Source organism: Drosophila erecta, unplaced genomic scaffold (assembly GCF_003286155.1).
Source record: "Drosophila erecta strain 14021-0224.00,06,07 unplaced genomic scaffold, DereRS2 tig00000000-arrow-pilon, whole genome shotgun sequence".
NCBI classification, from domain to species: Eukaryota; Metazoa; Arthropoda; class Insecta; order Diptera; family Drosophilidae; genus Drosophila; species Drosophila erecta.
The window spans coordinates 15,133,007-15,150,696 of NW_020825194.1; the positions used below are offsets into that span (position 1 = coordinate 15,133,007).

General features: G+C 50.5%; 6 protein-coding genes across 6 annotated transcripts; 4 read left to right on the forward strand and 2 right to left on the reverse strand.

The window, feature by feature from the left end:
- Positions 1 to 3: 3 nt before the first annotated feature.
- On the forward strand, positions 4 to 1,765 carry LOC6553673 (saccharopine dehydrogenase-like oxidoreductase). The gene has a single exon (XM_001980379.3). It carries the CDS (start codon positions 390 to 392, stop codon positions 1,683 to 1,685), a length of 1,296 nt encoding a protein of 431 aa, XP_001980415.1. The 5' UTR covers positions 4 to 389; the 3' UTR covers positions 1,686 to 1,765.
- Positions 1,766 to 1,945: 180 nt separating this feature from the next.
- On the forward strand, positions 1,946 to 5,267 carry LOC6553672 (palmitoyltransferase ZDHHC6). Its single transcript, XM_001980378.3, has 5 exons — positions 1,946 to 2,111; positions 2,870 to 3,054; positions 3,863 to 3,944; positions 4,067 to 4,587; positions 4,642 to 5,267. The coding sequence occupies exons 1-5, from the start codon at positions 2,048 to 2,050 to the stop codon at positions 5,077 to 5,079; spliced, it is 1,290 nt and encodes a 429-aa protein (XP_001980414.2). The 5' UTR covers positions 1,946 to 2,047; the 3' UTR covers positions 5,080 to 5,267.
- Positions 5,268 to 5,406: 139 nt separating this feature from the next.
- LOC6553671 (xaa-Pro dipeptidase) lies at positions 5,407 to 7,250 on the reverse strand. Its single transcript, XM_001980377.3, has one exon. It carries the CDS (start codon positions 6,986 to 6,988, stop codon positions 5,513 to 5,515), a length of 1,476 nt encoding a protein of 491 aa, XP_001980413.1. The 5' UTR covers positions 6,989 to 7,250; the 3' UTR covers positions 5,407 to 5,512.
- Positions 7,251 to 7,280: 30 nt separating this feature from the next.
- Positions 7,281 to 14,643, forward strand: LOC6553670. The gene is made up of 11 exons (XM_001980376.3): positions 7,281 to 7,769; positions 7,834 to 8,238; positions 8,352 to 10,066; positions 10,133 to 10,605; positions 10,662 to 10,836; positions 10,891 to 11,424; positions 11,490 to 13,412; positions 13,469 to 13,604; positions 13,671 to 13,867; positions 13,932 to 14,094; positions 14,152 to 14,643. Exons 1-11 carry the CDS (start codon positions 7,640 to 7,642, stop codon positions 14,313 to 14,315), a joined length of 6,015 nt encoding a protein of 2,004 aa, XP_001980412.1. The 5' UTR covers positions 7,281 to 7,639; the 3' UTR covers positions 14,316 to 14,643.
- LOC6553705 lies at positions 14,623 to 15,861 on the reverse strand. The gene has a single exon (XM_001980375.3). The coding sequence runs from the start codon at positions 15,731 to 15,733 to the stop codon at positions 14,675 to 14,677; it is 1,059 nt and encodes a 352-aa protein (XP_001980411.1). The 5' UTR covers positions 15,734 to 15,861; the 3' UTR covers positions 14,623 to 14,674.
- Positions 15,862 to 16,352: 491 nt separating this feature from the next.
- LOC6553704 (c-Myc-binding protein homolog) lies at positions 16,353 to 17,163 on the forward strand. Its single transcript, XM_001980374.3, has 2 exons — positions 16,353 to 16,454; positions 16,519 to 17,163. The coding sequence occupies exons 1-2, from the start codon at positions 16,443 to 16,445 to the stop codon at positions 17,029 to 17,031; spliced, it is 525 nt and encodes a 174-aa protein (XP_001980410.1). The 5' UTR covers positions 16,353 to 16,442; the 3' UTR covers positions 17,032 to 17,163.
- Positions 17,164 to 17,690: the final 527 nt, after the last annotated feature.

The window sequence follows — 17,690 nt, forward strand, 5'->3', positions numbered from 1 at the left end:
TTTCGATTTTCAAGTTGGCTATCGCAAAACGAGTTTTTGCGTAGTATTTCAAGAACTAAAAATTTTAGTTGATGAAAGAATTACATATATGATAATATCGATACACATATTTTAATTTCCCGGAGTTTCTATTAAACATATTTTAGCACAACTTTATTGGCAGAGTTAACGTGTAAACTAACCACTTGTTGTTATCTGCAATCGATCTTCTCATGCTCGGTTCAGTTTTGTGGAGTCACGACGCTGCTATCTTATAAATACAGCTGTTATAAGGTGCGATAAACATTATTAACATTTCGCTAGTCGCCCTGAGTAGACGAGTTACCAGTGCGGTACTGATAAGACATTTCTAGTCAACTCATTTTAATCGCATATCTGTGAACTCTGGAATGGCGGCCAAGAAACTGGACGCCATAATCTTCGGTGCCTCCGGGTTTACTGGAAAGTACACCGTCTTCGAGGCTGTCAGCGTGCTGAAGGGCCTGCAATGGGGCATCGCCGGTCGCAACCAGGAGAAACTACAGTCGGTGCTTCGGGAGATGGGTGCAAAGTCCAAGACAGACCTCTCCCAAACACCCATCGTCATCGCTGACGTCAACAACGAGGCGTCTCTGCTGGAGATGGCCAAACGCTGCCGTATTGTGGTCAACACGGCGGGCCCATATCGGTTCTTCGGCGAGAGAGTGGTCAAGGCTTGCATCGAGGCGGGAACACATCACGTAGACGTAAGCGGAGAGCCACAATACATGGAAACCATGCAATTGCGCTACCACGATCTTGCCAAGAAGCGTGGCGTGTACGTGATCAGTGCGTGCGGCTTTGATTCCATTCCCGCCGACATGGGAGTCAACTTCGTGGAGAAGAACTTCGACGGAGTGGTCAACTCGGTGGAGAACTTTGTCCACATGGGCGTCAAGGGCGGTACCAAGGGAACGGGCAGTGCTGCCCTGAACACCGGCACCTGGGAGAGCGCCATTCACGCTATCGCCAACCGGAGCGAGTCAGTGGCTATCCGCCGAAAGTTGTTCCCCGAACGCCTGCCCAAGTTCCAGCCGGACCTTAAGTCAAGACGGCCGCTTTCCCGTGCCGCGGAGGTGGACGACAAGGTGATCCTGCCGTTCCCTGAAACAGATCGCTCGGTGGTGATGCGCTCGCAGCGTTTCCTTTACGAACTGGAGAAGAAGCGACCCGTTCAGATGCAGGCCTACATGACCTATCCCTCGTGGTTCGCGGCCAGCGTTGTCGTACTCTTCGCCTCCATCATTGGCATTATGGCCAAGTTCTCCTTTGGCCGTCAGCTGCTGCTGAAGTACCCCAGCGTCTTCTCCGGCGGCATGGCTTCCCGCGAGGGTCCCAGTGAGGCCAGGATGGAGCGTACCTTCTTCAGGATGACCATGAAGGCCACCGGCTGGCCCAAATCCGAGAAACTAGCCGAGAGCACAGATCAGTACACCTCTCCACCCACAAAAACGTTGACCGTGAGGATTGAGGGGCCCAATCCCGGCTATGGATCCACCTGCGTCGCACTGCTCTCCACGGCGAAAACCATCCTCAGCGAAAGCGACAAGATGCCCGGATCCGGTGGAGTCCTGCCACCCGGAGCGGCCTTCCGAGGTACCAGTCTCATCAACGAGCTGGAGAAGCATGAGCACGGCATCAAGTTCGAGATCGTGGCCAACAAATAGAGTCTAAATTGGGATGTATTTGATGTTATTGAAAATATACGTTAAATATATTTATCTCATCTGTGCTTATATGAAAAAGAGATACCATAAAATACCTGTCGATTAATTAGTTAGAGTATCTCGTTTACAAATAGGTATTATTTATTATTGCATATTTTTACTACTATTATTACTAGTAACGAATTCAGTTCCACTCTATTTAAAATTAGTGCTTCAGCTGGTTCCAGCTGAGGTTTTCGCAGCACGGTCACACCGAAAGCATTTTGTATCGATTGGTGTGGCTATCGCTATCGCTGTTTGGCTACCTTCGTTGTTTACCTTTTGGTCATTACCAATTTAGACGGCAACGCGAAAATACACAAATGATGAGTGCTGAAATATCCGGCTTCCGGCGGTTCCTGCACTGGGGCCCAATTGCCGCCCTTAGTAAGTGTTGGCCGAACTGGTGATAAGAAGAGCTTTTCTGCGGATCCGTGGGATGGATACAATTTGCAAATATGTACACTGGTGAAAGTGGAGTCAAAGAACTGCTCGTTATATGGGATCCAATTACGTGGGCGGCACTTGCCGGACACGCCCCTCACCGTGCTATGGCTGCGCCATATCGCGTTTCATATGCCACCCAGACACCCACACCAAACGGAGAGTTCCAATCGGTTGTCCACCCACCAGGGACTTTTAATTTGCTTAATGTGCCGTGCTAATTGCGTTTTAGTTGTGTGTCGTTTGCCCTTTTATTGCCCGGGTAACCCTAGTCCTTGGAGCCTATCGAGAATTTCACGGAGCCATCAAACATGGCGTGCAAATCGCCTGTTTGACTGTCGACGGGTCAGACGGCATAAGACTTCCGGACCACCACGATATCGAACTGATATACAATTGTTCTCGGCATAATGGCTTTATTAGGCGCCGGTCGCTTGTTGCTGCTCCCCAAAAAGGACTCGGAATCAGTCAGAGAAACGAAGAAATTACTCATTACTGGACCGTGGTGCCGGCTAATCAACTCGAAAAGCGACAATAAACTAAATAAATGACCCTTATTTCCTCCGCACGCAATTGCCAAGCGAAGCATGGCCACCAAAGTCACCCCATCCAAACAAAAACAGGGCTAGGTCCCTCCAACTACGTGTATTAAATTTTTGTGCATGAATCAGACGAATGTTTATCTACCGCTTTCCTTACAGGCATCATCAAATGCATAACGCTGACGACGCTCTACATGAACTCGATGTGGTGGCCGCCAAATGAATCCTTTGCTGGATTCGCCCACCAGGCCCTTTTCCTGCTCCTTTCCACGCTGGCCACATTCAATTACGTCATGGCCACGTTGACAGGACCCGGACTGATGCCAAAACGGTGGCATCCCAAGGTAACCGGAGAACCAGAACCCACGGAAAACGGAATGGTGGAGAAACATTTGTTATGACACGATGACTTGTCGACCGCCACCACCTATGTAGTTCGAGACACCTGTTACCATTGATAGTGCCCAACAGTTGGGCCGAAAAACTGTTGACCCGTCACGAACTGCCAAAGTACTTAGTCCGGGGGTGGTTTCTCCGTCCCGTTGTGCATCGTCATTCCAAGGCGGAAACAATTGTTTAGCGTCCGAAGAGTAGGTGCCGAGTTTTCTCTAGGCGCTCGGTCTCAACGGGGTCTTCATGTCCGATTTCCAGGCCAGACAAATGGGCCAACCCGGCCCATTGGCGTTTGTGACTGCTTATCGCATAATCCGCGCCAATTAAACGCTGCAATTTATTTTAAAGAATCCGGTCCCAACGGACTATCCATAGTGTCGTGCAAGGGCCACCGCCGGCTGGTAACGTTTTTCGACTGCCATTCATTTTGTCGGCCAGTGGCGCGACCCAAATATAATTTATTAGCGGCGACTCCTCATATTACGGCCGGGCGGGACCTGCACGCGAACGCACTCTACGGGGCCCAGAGTCCGTAATGCAATTACCGGAATTTGCATAAATGTTTTGTAGGCGAAACCAGACGCAAGAGGGGCGGATTAGTTGGGCTAGTTGGGTGGCCCACGGGCAATGGGAGGTGGTCACTTAATGAGCTGTGCGTCGTTAGGTTTTGTTGAACCTGGCGGTTTCGGGAAACGCGCATAAATCACGAATAATATGCTCGCTTTCGCCCTGTATTTTAATGAATTTAAATTTTGGCAGGATCCCAAGGCCGCCCAGTTCCTGCAGTACTGCAAAAAGTGCGAGGGGTACAAGGCACCGCGATCCCATCATTGTCGCAAGTGTAAGTCCTCAAATCGAGCAAAAAGAATAAAATAATCCTAATTTGCATAGGAATCTATAATAATTTAATCAACGGAAGATTCTGCTTTGTAAATTCATATTTCTATATGTCTTCCCACTTAGGTGATCGCTGCGTCAAGAAGATGGACCACCACTGCCCGTGGATTAATCACTGCGTTGGCTGGGCCAACCACGCGTACTTCACTTACTTCCTGCTCTTCTCCATTCTGGGCAGCCTGCAGGGCACCGTGGTGCTGTGCTGCTCCTTCTGGCGGGGCATATACCGCTACTACTATCTCACCCACGGACTGACACACTTGGCCAGCGTACAGTTCACGCTGCTGAGCATCATCATGTGCATCCTGGGCATGGGCCTGGCCATCGGTGTCGTCATTGGCCTGAGCATGCTGCTGTTCATTCAGCTGAAGACGATTGTCAACAACCAGACGGGCATAGAAATCTGGATAGTGGAGAAGGCCATTTACCGCCGATATAGGAATGCCGACTGCGACGACGAGTTCCTCTACCCCTATGATTTGGGCTGGCGCTCAAATCTGCGACTAGTATTCAACGACGAGTGCCAAAAGCGGGGTGATGGCATCGAGTGGCCTGTGGCGGAGGGTTGTGATCAGTATACATTGACGGTGAGTATTGGAAATGGTTGGTAAAGAGCGATGATTAACGTGTACTCCCTCCAGCGCGAGCAACTAGCGCAAAAGGAGGAGAAACGTGCTCGAACCCGCACCTTCAGATGCATAAGGCCAGTGACTGGTCGCTGGCTGCCGATCTTCTCGCAGGGATGGCGAGTTTGCGTGGCCGCTCCCTGCTCCGATGAGCCACGCATCAGCCTGCGACCCAACGACTTGATTAAGGTCACTCGGTTCCGCAACCACTGGCTGTTCGGTGAGCGAGTGCTTTCTGAGCAAGAGCTAGCTGGCGACAAGAAGCGCCAACGCAAGGGTCCCATCCGCGGGTGGTTCCCACGACGCAGCGCCGTTGAGGTCATTGAGGCGGTCCAGGAAGGCAGCGGTGGCGATGGCAACAGCGAGACTCCAACACCTCTGGCCCAGAATGGCAACGCCCACAGCCACTTAAAGCAACAGCAGCGAAACGGACACGCCAAAAAGTACATGTAGCTCGGATAGGACAGAGATCAATCGATGGCCCTCTGTGTCACATTCGGCTTGTAAATAGAATTAGATTCCGCTTGGAGACTTGACTGTTTCACGCTTAGCCAGGCCGCCGTCTCGTTTACTCTGTTAACACTGTCGACCAATAAATAACGCGAAAGTTGATGTCAGTTGCTGATGTGAATCGAAATTAATCAAGTTGTGTATCAGCAGATAACGCTTATCTTTTCCAGATAGCCAATGCAGCATACATCTCATGGCGAAAAAGTATAAAATATATATACATAATTAAAGTATTGTTTTTAAGTTTCCCACAAAAACTTGACAGCAACCTCTAGATGTCATTTGATGAGACCTTTTTTATTTATTGGGTATTCCATATTTTGATTACGATACAGTATTTTACATACGTTTAAGTGTGGGATATATTGTCCAAGCTCTAAACCGGTGAATCATATTTACAGGTCATAGTTGCCTCGATATCCTCCACCGTACGCGGCACGATCGCAAAGTTCTCCACTCCAGTCTTCGTAATAAGCACATCGTCCTCGATGCGCACACCTCCGAAATTGCGGAAGCGATTGAACATCTCTACGTTGATGAATTTTGCAATGTTCGGATCAGCCAGAGCGCGGTCCATCAGCCAGTTGATAAAGTAGCAGCCGGGTTCGATTGTTACATACATGCCCGCCCTGAGGATGCGGGCAAAGCGTAGCTTGCTCAGCCACGGTTCAGAGGGGCGCTTCGGCTCCTTGGGCAGGTAGCCGCCCACATCGTGCACATCCAGGCCGATTAAGTGGCCGAGTCCATGTGGCTGGAAGACGCCAGAAACACCAGCTTCGAGCATCTCCTCCACATCGCCCTTGAGCATGCCGCCCTCCTTCAGGCGCTGCAGCAACACCCTGCCCGCCAGCTTGTGCATGTCCACCCAGGAGACTCCGTCTCTGGCCGACTCCGTGACCGCATTGCGGGCATCCAGCACGGCGTTGTAGATGAACTTCTGATCGTCGGTGAATTTCCCATTGGCCGGGAACGTGCAGGTAATGTCTGCCGCATAGCCACAATAGTTGGCACCCATGTCGAACAGGCAGAGATCGCCGTCCTGGACGGGCTTGCTGTTGGGAGCGCCCGCGTGTCCATAGTGCAAGATCGAGGAGTTCGTTCCGCTGCCGCAAATGCAGGTGTAGGAGGCGTGCCGGCAACCGCCCACGGAGTAGGCGTGGTGCAAAAACAGGGATTCTCCCTCGAATTCCATGCGACCGGGACGCATAAACCTCATCACCTTGATGTGGGCGTCCGAAGAAACCTTGGCCACGTATCGCAGCACCTCGATCTCTTCGGGGGACTTGATCACCCGGCACTCAGAGAGAATGGGATAGAGCAGATCGCAGTCAGTTACGTACTTCTCCTTGCCAGCAAAGTCGGGCGGCTGGAGGGTGAGCCCACTATCGCTGTTGGTGCCGCTCAACGTGAGTATCAGCTTGGGCGACGCCCCCTCCAGATAAACACTTATTTCGTCGACATAAAACAACTCGTCCACCTCATACATGGTTTTAAACTCCTGCAGACCGAGCAATTCGCCCATCCAGGTGCCGTATTCATCGGGAAAGCGGGGAACAAAGAGAACACTCTTCTGGGCACCAGTCTTCACATCGATGGTTAGGATACCGTAGCAGCCCGGCTCCTTGACACCAAACAAGTACTGGAAATAGGACTCCTGCCGGAAAACGTAGTCCACGTCGGTGTTGTACAGGCTCTGGTCCTTGCCGCCCTCAAGGAGCACCAGCAGGTTGCCATCGTCGAACTTGAGGCCCGGCAGCAGTTCCTTGAGGATGGCCTTACCGGCACGATCCCTGTTGTTCCGGAAGAGACTCATGGGCACTGCGTGACCCGATCCCATCTGAAAGGCTGCCATGGTGTTGCTGCGGAGGACAAAGTTTAACTGGCGCTCTGGACAACAATGAGTGCTAAAGCAAGTTAGATTAGCTGATAACAGTCAATGGCCAGGCTAACAAAGGCAGTAAATTATGTGGGTTTTATCAGTGTTCTTTGTTTTCTGTTTTTGCAACAGTATGACCGCGAACTGGACGCGAAAAAAACAGCTAACATTATTTGTACATCGATCGTGAGTTTAATTTATTAGTTATACAGTCTAGATATTAGAACTAGTTCCGTACAGAGAATCACGAAAGTATCGATAACTGACGGCATCGGCAGCATTCCCAAGTCTGGTCACACTGGAAGTGGCTTTTATTGCAAATTTTATTTTCATAATTGAAGAAAATTTGCATTTTAAAGCGAAACAGCAACGGATTCTTCGCTCGAATCTCACCCACAGAACAGCCAGCTTGTGGGAGCAGCTTGTAGAGCATCACCAGTATTAAGTATCGGGCCAACGCACCCCAGTGACCCTTTTCAATCTACTATCCAATTTCAATGTCGGCGTCACAACGCGGCGGGTGCAACAACAAATGAGTCGTTGTTCTGTTCCAAGCTAATAAAGTACACGCTGTGTGGGCCGCCGACTCCAATGCGCCGCTAGCGGGGATCACCAGCAGTTGGCACCATGTCCAGTTCGGTGTTTACGGAGGCGCCCAGCGCCCGGCCGGCGTCAGCCGAAGCCGACTCCAATCTGGTTGTGGTCTACAGCAAGAACGGAATCTCCTTCGACGAGCGCGCCATTGGGAACATCATGGGTAAGTCCAAATAAGACAATGTCACAATGTCATTGCTCCCAAGCTGACATGAGACTTCTTGCAGAGGAAAAATCGATTTCCACTATTAGCGTGGTGCGGATTACGTCGCCCACGCCGAGCATGGTGGACCAGGAGGAAGCCGAGCGGCTGGAGGAGCTGGCGAACTTCATGGACACCGCCACGGACTCGGAGCTGGACAGTGACAATGGTAGCCAAAGTGGTGGCGATGATGCCAGTGAGATGGATGAACAGGACGAGGAGAACCACAACACCGGCGACGACAACAATAGTGACTCCACGGAGACGGAAGCCGAAGCTCCGCGCACACGCAGGCGAGTTGGCCGAAAGCCCAAGGCCATCAAGAAGCGAAAGCGACGCAAACCCAAGGAACGCCCACAAATCGTAGGCCTGCGAGTGGAGCAGTTCTATGCGGACAGCACGGCTGATATGGTTGTGAAAAATGCACTAAGTAAACAACGTACATCGATGTGGCCAAAATGATTAAGCGAAATAAAAGCATTATTTAGACCACAACGAAAGTAAACTCACTTTAGCTTCAACTCATTTGTATTATATTTACAGAGCTTGCCGGAGTTTCCATCTACAAAAGGACTGCGGAAACGGACGCTCTTATGGATGTTATCCGCAATGACCACAACTACACACCGTTTACCTCGCCAGAACAGCTAAAGAACCACAAGCGGGCCGAGAAGATGGCCATGGAAGTGCAAGCCCAAAGCCGCAAAATCATAATGCAGGCACCGGGTAGTGTGAAGCTAATCAATGCCATAAAACGCGTCCAGGCCATTCCCTGTAGCCCGGTGCAGGTCAAGGTCCAGAGACTGCCCGTCAAGCCCCACCAAGTTCAGCAGCCCGCGCAGCTGCAAACCAAGGTGCAGCTGATACGCAAGCCCATCCAGTCGCCACTGCCAAGGCAGAAGCCAGAGATTATCACGAGCAGTTCGATTCATGCCAGACCGAGACCCACTCGCGCTCCAGTCAAGGTGATTGCTCCTGTGCAGGAATACATCGAAGATGATGACGACGCACAAAGCTCGGATCCCGCCGAAGAGGAAAGTGCCGATAAGTCCTACGATACGGATGAAATGAGTGAGGAAAGCGATGACTTCCAGGAATCAGACAACGACAGGGACAGTGACATGGATTTCGATATGAGGCACAGCAGTGGACGCAATCCGAACAAAAGGAAGCGGGTTAGAAAGGTGGTCAGGCAAGCTCAAACCAAACCAATGAAGCCACTGCCCCCGCCACCCTCTACGCAACAACACTTCCCCGAGCTGAAGAAACGCAAGGAAATTTTAGAGCCGAAGGCGCCGCAAATCGGGCAAATAATTCAGTTGCCTGCCACAAAAGCAGCTCCCACAGTTATTGCCCTAGGCAGAGGTCTTCCAAGCACTTCGTTTCTCAAAATCCGGCCCACACATCAATCGCTGCCTGTCAAAAAACCTCCACTGCCAACGCCACCCGCAAATTCTAGTGTTCGTCGTATGCCTGCCGTGCAATTGGGAAGGATCGTAAACTCGCCACAGGAAGTTAAAGAGATTGTTATCAATAAGAATACGGCCAGTCCCAAAGGAGTCTTTACCAATCTCAACACCCTGTTGGGTGAGAATAACAATGCGACCACAAAATCTTCGCCAGATCCACTCCGACACCGGGCCGTCATGTCGCCAAGCACGCCGAGATCGAGTTACAATCAGCAGATGTCGCCAATTGTGGTTCCTGTTCCTGCTCAAGCTCATACGCCATCCAAGGGATTCATGCCCATCGGTGTGGACACAGCTCAGTCGCATAAACTGCCCGCCCAAATAGTAATCAAGACACACCAGAGTTCATCTGAGCTGGCAGCTGAAAATGACAAGCAGCTGGATCTGATCAACGCGATTGTGCAGGATGAGCTACTAAAGTCCACTCTTGTAGAGCAGCCGGTAGTAAATGCGGACGAGGATATACCGAAACTGGTTAAGATGCTGGAGAGTACAGCTGCGGATCTAGATCCCCCACCGGTGTCCTTGCCTACGCCAAGTTTTCCGGTTACAGAGATGCAAGGAGTAGGAAATCCAGCTGTGGCAGATCCGAATGATATAATGAATACGGCAGACGAGGATGAGATTACAGCGGATTTTCTCCAGCACGTGGTTGGTCTTATCGAGGAAGACAAACAGTTCGAGGCCGAGGTGGTTAAGCAAGTACTGGCCAGCACAGAGCCAGGAACTCTAGACGCCATCGTCTCTTTGCCTATGCCCATTGAGCCTGTTGAATTGCCACAGGTACAGGTAAGTGCAGACTTTTCCTGTTTATTGATTTTGTTAGCTAACCCGATTTCTCCTTTGCACGCACAGACCAACCTACTGTCTAATGCAATTCTTGCAGAGCCCGCACAATCGATGACCTCATTGCCCATTGCCTGCAGTACACCCTCGAGGAGCGTAGTAACCTCCCTGCCCACCTCAGCAAAGGTTGTGCGCGGCAATGGTCGGGTCATATACCTGCCTCCCATTGAAGCACCCACCACGCGGGCCAAGCGACGAGCACAGTTTCCTGCATCCCCAGGAATGGCTACTACCAGCTCCAGTGATGCAGCCAACCTGTCCTTTGGCGAATCTTCGCTGGACACAAGCAATAATCAGCCGCTCAATATTAGCAGTCTAAGCAATGACAGCCAGTCCGGAAGTGGGCCAAAACGACTCAACCCTAGGGAGCCATCGATGGCCAGACGTTCAACGGCACCCAGAAGATCTAAAAAGCTTGATACAAGTCAGAACAATGATCCCGACGCTTCAGAGTCTCAGGAGGATGACGATGACCCCAACAAGTAAGCTCTCATATGGATATTTATTAGATGAGAAACCATTTATTTGTTTTGTTTAGGCTCTGGTGTATTTGTCGTCAGCCCCACAACAATCGGTTTATGATCTGCTGCGATTTGTGCGAGGATTGGTTCCACGGCACTTGCGTGGGGGTGACCAAGGCAATGGGCACAGATATGGAAAACAAGGGCATCGACTGGAAGTGCCCCAAATGCGTTAAAAGGCAGGAAGAGAGGGTAAAGTTAAATAATACACATAAAGTATGTTTTTATTGATTATTATCGTTGCAGAGCCAACCACGAATAACAGACATGTTGGTCACCAGACCAACCGCTCAACATGAGGAAAGGCCGATTGAAACCAAAGTACTAACTTCGACAGCAGAACTGGTTCAGGTTACGACTCCTTCGACTCCCAGAAGAACACTGCCGGTGGGTGTAACTGTGGCCAGTTCCCCCATGCGTATCCCAATGGTGAAGCCGGCCAAGAAATTCCCAACTGGTACCATACCTCACCAGCAGCAGCAGCTGAACTTTATCAGATTGGGCCCATCTCCTGGCAACCGCATTGCGGAGTCGTTATGTGTGGTCTGCAAGCGACCGGCGAGCCCTTCTTCCGTCTATTGTGGCGAAGAGTGTATACGGAAGTACGCCCAAAGCGCAATTCATACACATGCTGCAACCAAAGGTCCGGATAGCCCATTGACACAGAACGCCAGCGCTCCATCTCCGCTGAACAACTCCCTGGAGGCCAAGAAAAACAAGAAGAGGGACTTGTTTGAGGACGTGTTGAGACAAGCGGACTCTGTGTCAAAGGTGGAAAGGGTATGCAAGAAAGCAGTATTTATTATGAACTTTTTAATCAATTGATGTATACACCTTGTTTACAGATTAATGTATTTGAGCGAAAAAGTGGACGAGTAATCACTGGGCACTTGGCCCCTTCCGCACATCAGTTTCGCAAATGGCTTCAGGAGAATCCCACCTTCGAGGTGCTGCCCTCAGGAACCGTTCAGTCAATCGACGCAGAGAAGCGTCCGCTGAAACGGCCACAGGAAACCACCTCCGCTGTTGAACCCGCCACGTTAGCAGTCGCAAAGAAGCCGCTTGAAGCTGCTGCCAAATTGTCTCATCCGCAACCCACCACAGTCCATGCAAACACACTAGGAATCTCTTCCGTGCGTCCATTGGCCAAAAAGGATAAAGAAAAGCCCATACCTCCAGTACAGGCGCCAGTGCCCAATCGAAGCGCAGGCAAACCCGAACCAGTTCGGATCGGCATCCGGCGATCCCTCAGGGACCAACTACTAGCGAGAATCAAAGAGGCCCAGGCCGCCGAGGAGAACTCAGGCCAGGCACCGACTCAGTGGCTGACAGCACTTGAGGTGGATCAGTTTGTGAAGAGCGTGGAACTGGAAATGTTCAACTCGTTTGGACGAGACGTGGGAGCCAAGTACAAGGCCAAGTATCGGTCGCTTATGTTCAACATAAAGGATCGCAAGAACCGGACGCTGTTCGAAAAGATTTGTGCCAAGCAAGTGGAGCCCAAGCAGCTGGTGCGGATGACGCCAGAACAGCTGGCCAGCCAAGAGTTGGCCAAGTGGCGGGAGGAGGAAAATCGCCACCAATTGGACATGATCAAGAAATCCGAGCTAGACATGTTGGCATGTGCCCAAAATTATGTGGTGAAAACCCACAAGGGAGAGGAGGTAATCGCCACCAAGGTGGATGTTACGCTGCCGGAAGAGGACGTTACTGAACCATCTACGGCGGGCACAAAACCCACGTCACTGGCAAGTGATCCGGATAGCTCCACACTGGAACGTTCCACATCCAGGGAAAACTCGGGGTCATCGAAGGAAAAGCGGCACAAGAGCCACAAGCATCATCACCGAAAGCGGAGTCGGAGTCGTTCTAATAGTCGGGGTCGAAGCGTCGATAAGCGCCACCGCAGGCACTACAACGAAGGAGAGACAGGCGGTGCAGAACGTGAGCCTCGGTCGCGCGAAAAACAGAGCAGGGAAAGGGATGAGGTCGTTCCCTCACCCTTACCCAAGAAGAGAGACGAAAACGACCAATCGCCGGTGCCCAAAAAGATGGCGGAAAAGAAAACAGAGGCGAGTGCTTACAATTTGGTTGATCAAATTCTGGATTCCGAGAAAACAGTCGAACAGGCGGCGAATCTGGGTAAACCAAAGCCGTCTCCCAAGCCACTTCCAGCGCTTCCAAGTTCTTTGAAGGCACCTGAGCCAATGGATAACTACTCCCGCTACGTGCAAGGCTTGACCACGAGTTCGCTGTGGTCCGGCACTCTCAAGATGATCGATTTGGCCGACTTCGAAATCGTAATGTACCCCGTGCAGGGTAACTGCCATCAACTTGGTACCCTGATGCCAAGTCAGATGGAGGTAATCGGTCGCATTACCCGCGTAAATGTCTGGGAATATATCAAGAAGCTGAAGAAGAGTCCCACAAAGGAAGTGGTCATTGTGAACATATTCCCCGCCTCGCCCAGTGAAACGTTCAAGTTTGATCTCTTCTTCGAATACCTGGACTCGCGTCAGCGGCTGGGCGTCTTGCGTGTGAACTCGGATCAGATTCGAGACTTCTATATATTCCCCTTGGGCAGCGGCGATAAGTTGCCACCAGCGCTGGAGACCGCGGAGCCAGTTCCCTTCTACGACGAAGCCCAAAGACCCAACACGCTGCTCGGTATCATCGTGCGCTGTCTCAGCAAGCGACCTGCAGAGGCTCCGCCATCGACTCCATCTGTGCCTTCCCCGGTTCCCGCCACAAGTAGCAAAGTGGCAAAGGTAAACAATAACATATATTATTCAATGTTGATATAAAATACTCTTCCCCTTTGCAGAAATCTCGCAGCACGACCTTGTACGCGGCGCAGAGCAGTCCGAAACGCAAGACAAGCACTCACTCCACCAGCTCCAAGGATGATGAGTTCGATATCGATGCCATCATCAAGGCGCCAATTGCTAAGCTGCAGAAAAGTAAGTTCACTGCGAAATCATCCGGCAAAGGCTGTTTTTAATGCTTACCATTACCATTACCATTAGCGGCGCCGAAGGTGGTGGCACTGCCACCGGTGCCGAACGATGCCGATGAACCCTACTCTCCTGGTGGGTCCGACGACGAACTGTTGCCGGCAGCTCCAAGAAAACCAAGCGATCTTGAACGGCGGGTAAATGAAATCAACAAACAAATAGCCGCGCAACAAATGGAAATTGCCGGCCTGCTTAAAGTGGAGCCCACAGTAAGTGTTGACCTCAGTTGACTCATATTTTCGTTTCATTCATATGCCTTGTCGTTCCTTGCAGGGATCCGCGTCCTCATCTAATGTGCTAGCCGCCATATCTATACCGCCAAATCTTTCAAAGATCCTGGCCAGCATCAAGGACAAGACTGATCTGCCTTCCAATGCTGGCGAGGGAGACGAGGAGTACAATCCCGAGGACGCCATCACCACAACCAGTTCATTTGGTACGTCACCTGCTTCCCCGTCTAACAATTGGCAATAATATCAACGATTCCTTGCAGCATCGAAGCCGAAGAGCAAAGGCCGTTTGGCGCATCTAAGTGAAGCTGAGCTTCTTAGCATGGTGCCGGACAATCTGGCAGGCGTGATTCCCAGCTCGTCGAAGACCCGCCACCAGCTCGCTCAGCAGCCGCTTTCAACACCGCCACCGCCTCCGGGTGTTTAGGGTACCCCATCCGGATGCAGACTAACCCGCGCGCTAATCCTTTGATATCCGTTAACATTCTTGATTTGAATTGCCTCTCGCCCACCTCATTGTGTACATTCTCATCCAGCAAATTCAATGCTATCTCTGTATTATATCTGGCCAATCGAAAGTTTTTAGTTTCCAAAGCTAAACGACACCACATCATCCCGCCCCGCGCTTAAAATGGATCATCCTTCGCATTGCAATGCAAGTTTAGAATCGGTTTTCACATTATACTCTATCAAATCGTGTACATTTCCTCGAAAATAAAAAGTGCTACGTAAACTTTGTTTTAGGGATACGATAATCGTAACTATTCTCTTTATTTCTGAGCGCACTTAGTTCACCTCACAGGGATCGTCCTTGCCGCTGAAGTGGGCGCAGGTGATCTTGGGTCCGTTGTGCACCCTTGGTATGGCGATCCGGAAGAGTGTTCCATGCGGCATGCAAGCGCAAATCTTATACTGAACACTGCCCGTGCGGAGTCCCAGCTCGGAGCTGACGATGGGAATGCGGTCCATGTCCAGAAAGATACCCGTGCCCGCCTCCAGAATGGTGGCGCCCTGCGTGGAGTTTATTAGGACGTGGTGCTCGGCCTGTACATCAACGCTGGCTCCATCGAAGTACACGCCCTCGGATCCCCTAATGGCCATGCGTCCGTCGCTTTCCAGCACCAGAGACTCGTCGATGGGACTCACGACGCCGCTGGCACTGACCACCTTGGCCTGCAAGGCCTCTACTCCGCCCGGAATGTTGTACTGCGGACGGTGGGTGGTGAAAATGGGCTGCTTGTCGACCGGGTCCTTGACCTCGAACAAATTGGTGGCCTGCACGAGGATGCCCTCCCGGTTTAGGACAATCCTATCGCGCTCGTTAGCGGCTCCATTGCCATTCCGGAAGACGCGCACGTGGACGCCGCCTTCCCCGTCGCCAGCATCACTGCTGATGGTCACCGGGACATCCGAGAAGCCGTGAATCTGGCCAAACGAGCTGGTCTGCACCCGCTCCAAGTCCGTGGAGCCGTAGAACTTGACCACATCCACCTCGGGAATCACCTCCATGCCCTGGACACCTTTGCCCAAGCGAAGCACACCCACAATGGTGAGCGTCAGGATGAGATTGCCCACGGTCAGCACCAGAAGCAGTACCACAATGGTCCAGAAGGCGAACGTGTTGCGTCCCTGGTGACCGGGATGCAGGCGGGAGCAGCTGTCGCTGTTGTACTTCTCGTCGAAGTAGTCCCCCGTATCCGTCTTAGAGTCGTCGCGACAGAAGTCCAAGTCCGGAACGGCTGCTCCGATGGGCAGGGTCACGGACAGCGCGTTCTCCGAGTTGGCATCGTCGGAGTAGGACGGCGAGGGTCCCCGGATGAAGGTGTTCTCGAATGTGTGCATCATTGGATTGGATTATTCCGGGAATTTGACTCGAAAATCCGCTTGCACAATTCCTGTATCCAGTGCAACGAAATTGGGCATGTACATGTGAGAGATTCAGTTGTGGGACATGCGCATAATGTGCTCAGCCGTGGATTTCGAAAATTCCGAAATCTTCGAAATTTGAATACTTTGAAAATGTAACTTAGTGGATTCTAAATAATGGTTTACATAGAAAAATGAGGTTTTTGAAAGTTTAACGAAACTAATTATATTTTATTAGATGGCATTTTCAAGACTGAAGACAATTAAATTTATAGATTGTAAAGAAATTTATTTGGATTTTAATATATTTAGCAGAATTTTAATATATTTAGCAGAATTTTATCATACAAAAACGGTGTGAAATATAGCAAAAGAAAACTTCAATTTACTTCTATGATTTGAACAAAGAAAATAGCTTAAATGGTAATCAAAGTGCTATAGAATATATTTATTTGGTATTGCTCACTAGAAACTGTTAATTTTCCAACAACCTAAAGTCAAACCAAAATATGTTAAAAACTTTTTAAAATTGTATTTTAAATGTGTAAATTAAAGTGTACCTGAAACGAACCAGTTCCGTTTGACGCCAGCATGCAGCCCTGGTACAGGTAGTGTGCAAAGGGGGCTTGACTTTAGTATTTTTCGAAGTTGCGGCCACGGTCACACCGCACATCTCCATTTTGCAAAGATGTCCTTTAAGGTGAGCTTTTGCCCAAAACCCGATTGCCCCGCTTGCTAACCACGAATCTCCCGCGATGACGCAGCCCATTGATCCGAAGCGCGACGAGATCCGGCGCTACCTGGAGCGCGGCAGCGTCCTGGACTCGCTGACCAAGATCTTCATACGTGTGATCAAGGAGCGGCCGGAGAATCCGATGGAGTACATCCGGAATCACATCGGTGTTGTGCGCCACCAGCACGACAAGTACGAGCGCCTGCAGCAGGATTTGCAGCTGGCCAACGAGGAGATCCAGCGGCTGCGTGCCATCATCAACAGCATCAATCCGGAGGTGCTCCAGGGCCATCAGCCAGTGGCCCCCAGCGAAGTGGTCGCACCGGAGCAGCCAGAGAGCGTGGTCGAGTCCACTGAAGCGGCGGAGCAGCAGGAGAACGGCGGGTCAGGCCCAGAGAAACCCGGAGAAAGTTCGGACGCCGTGGCGGAGATAACCGCTGTTGTGGAGGCCTGCCAGATTGAGGAGAAAGCGGTGGTGGCCAGCGAGGAGGCCGCACAAGCAAGCCAAAACGTCCAATCTGAAGCCAGTGGCTCCAGTGAGTAGATCTCAGATGACAGCAGCTCGCAGGCTCACACCAAAAGTAAACAGACATCCCATTAGATGGCATCCATTTAGAAGAAATGTTAAGTAATTTCAGAAGTGTACATGTAAATAAAGCGAAATACAAGTAATGCAGCGAATGCTTATTATGGATTTTTCAAATGTTTATTGAAATCAGTTTCATAATTCATACACGTTTTATATCATTTGTTTATTAATACAAAGGATTATTGATAATACATATTAATAATAGTTAATTTTTAAAAAAACACATCCTTAAAATGACGGGATAGCTGATGAATGGATGGAAAGGAGTTTTCGGGGGCAAACTAATAAATTCCTTTGATTCTCGTGCGGATATTCCTCTGGCGTCCATTTGTTCGGACCGCCATGTGGACGAACAAAAAACTGATTCAAGGTCGAAACTTAGTGTTTATAATTCACTTCTTGGCAAGCATTCGCCTCCACCTCCTGCTCGTCTGTTTAACGATTTCCCTTCTTCGATTTTTGTTTCTCGTTTTGTTTTGTTTTATACTCTTAAGGCCAAAGAGCGCTACAGGGCCCCCTTTTCTGTATGCTTTGTGACCGACTGAGGTCCAGTCACTCTCCTCTATTCCATCTAGTCCAATATTATGCTGGGTGCTCTGCTCGTACGGACCTGA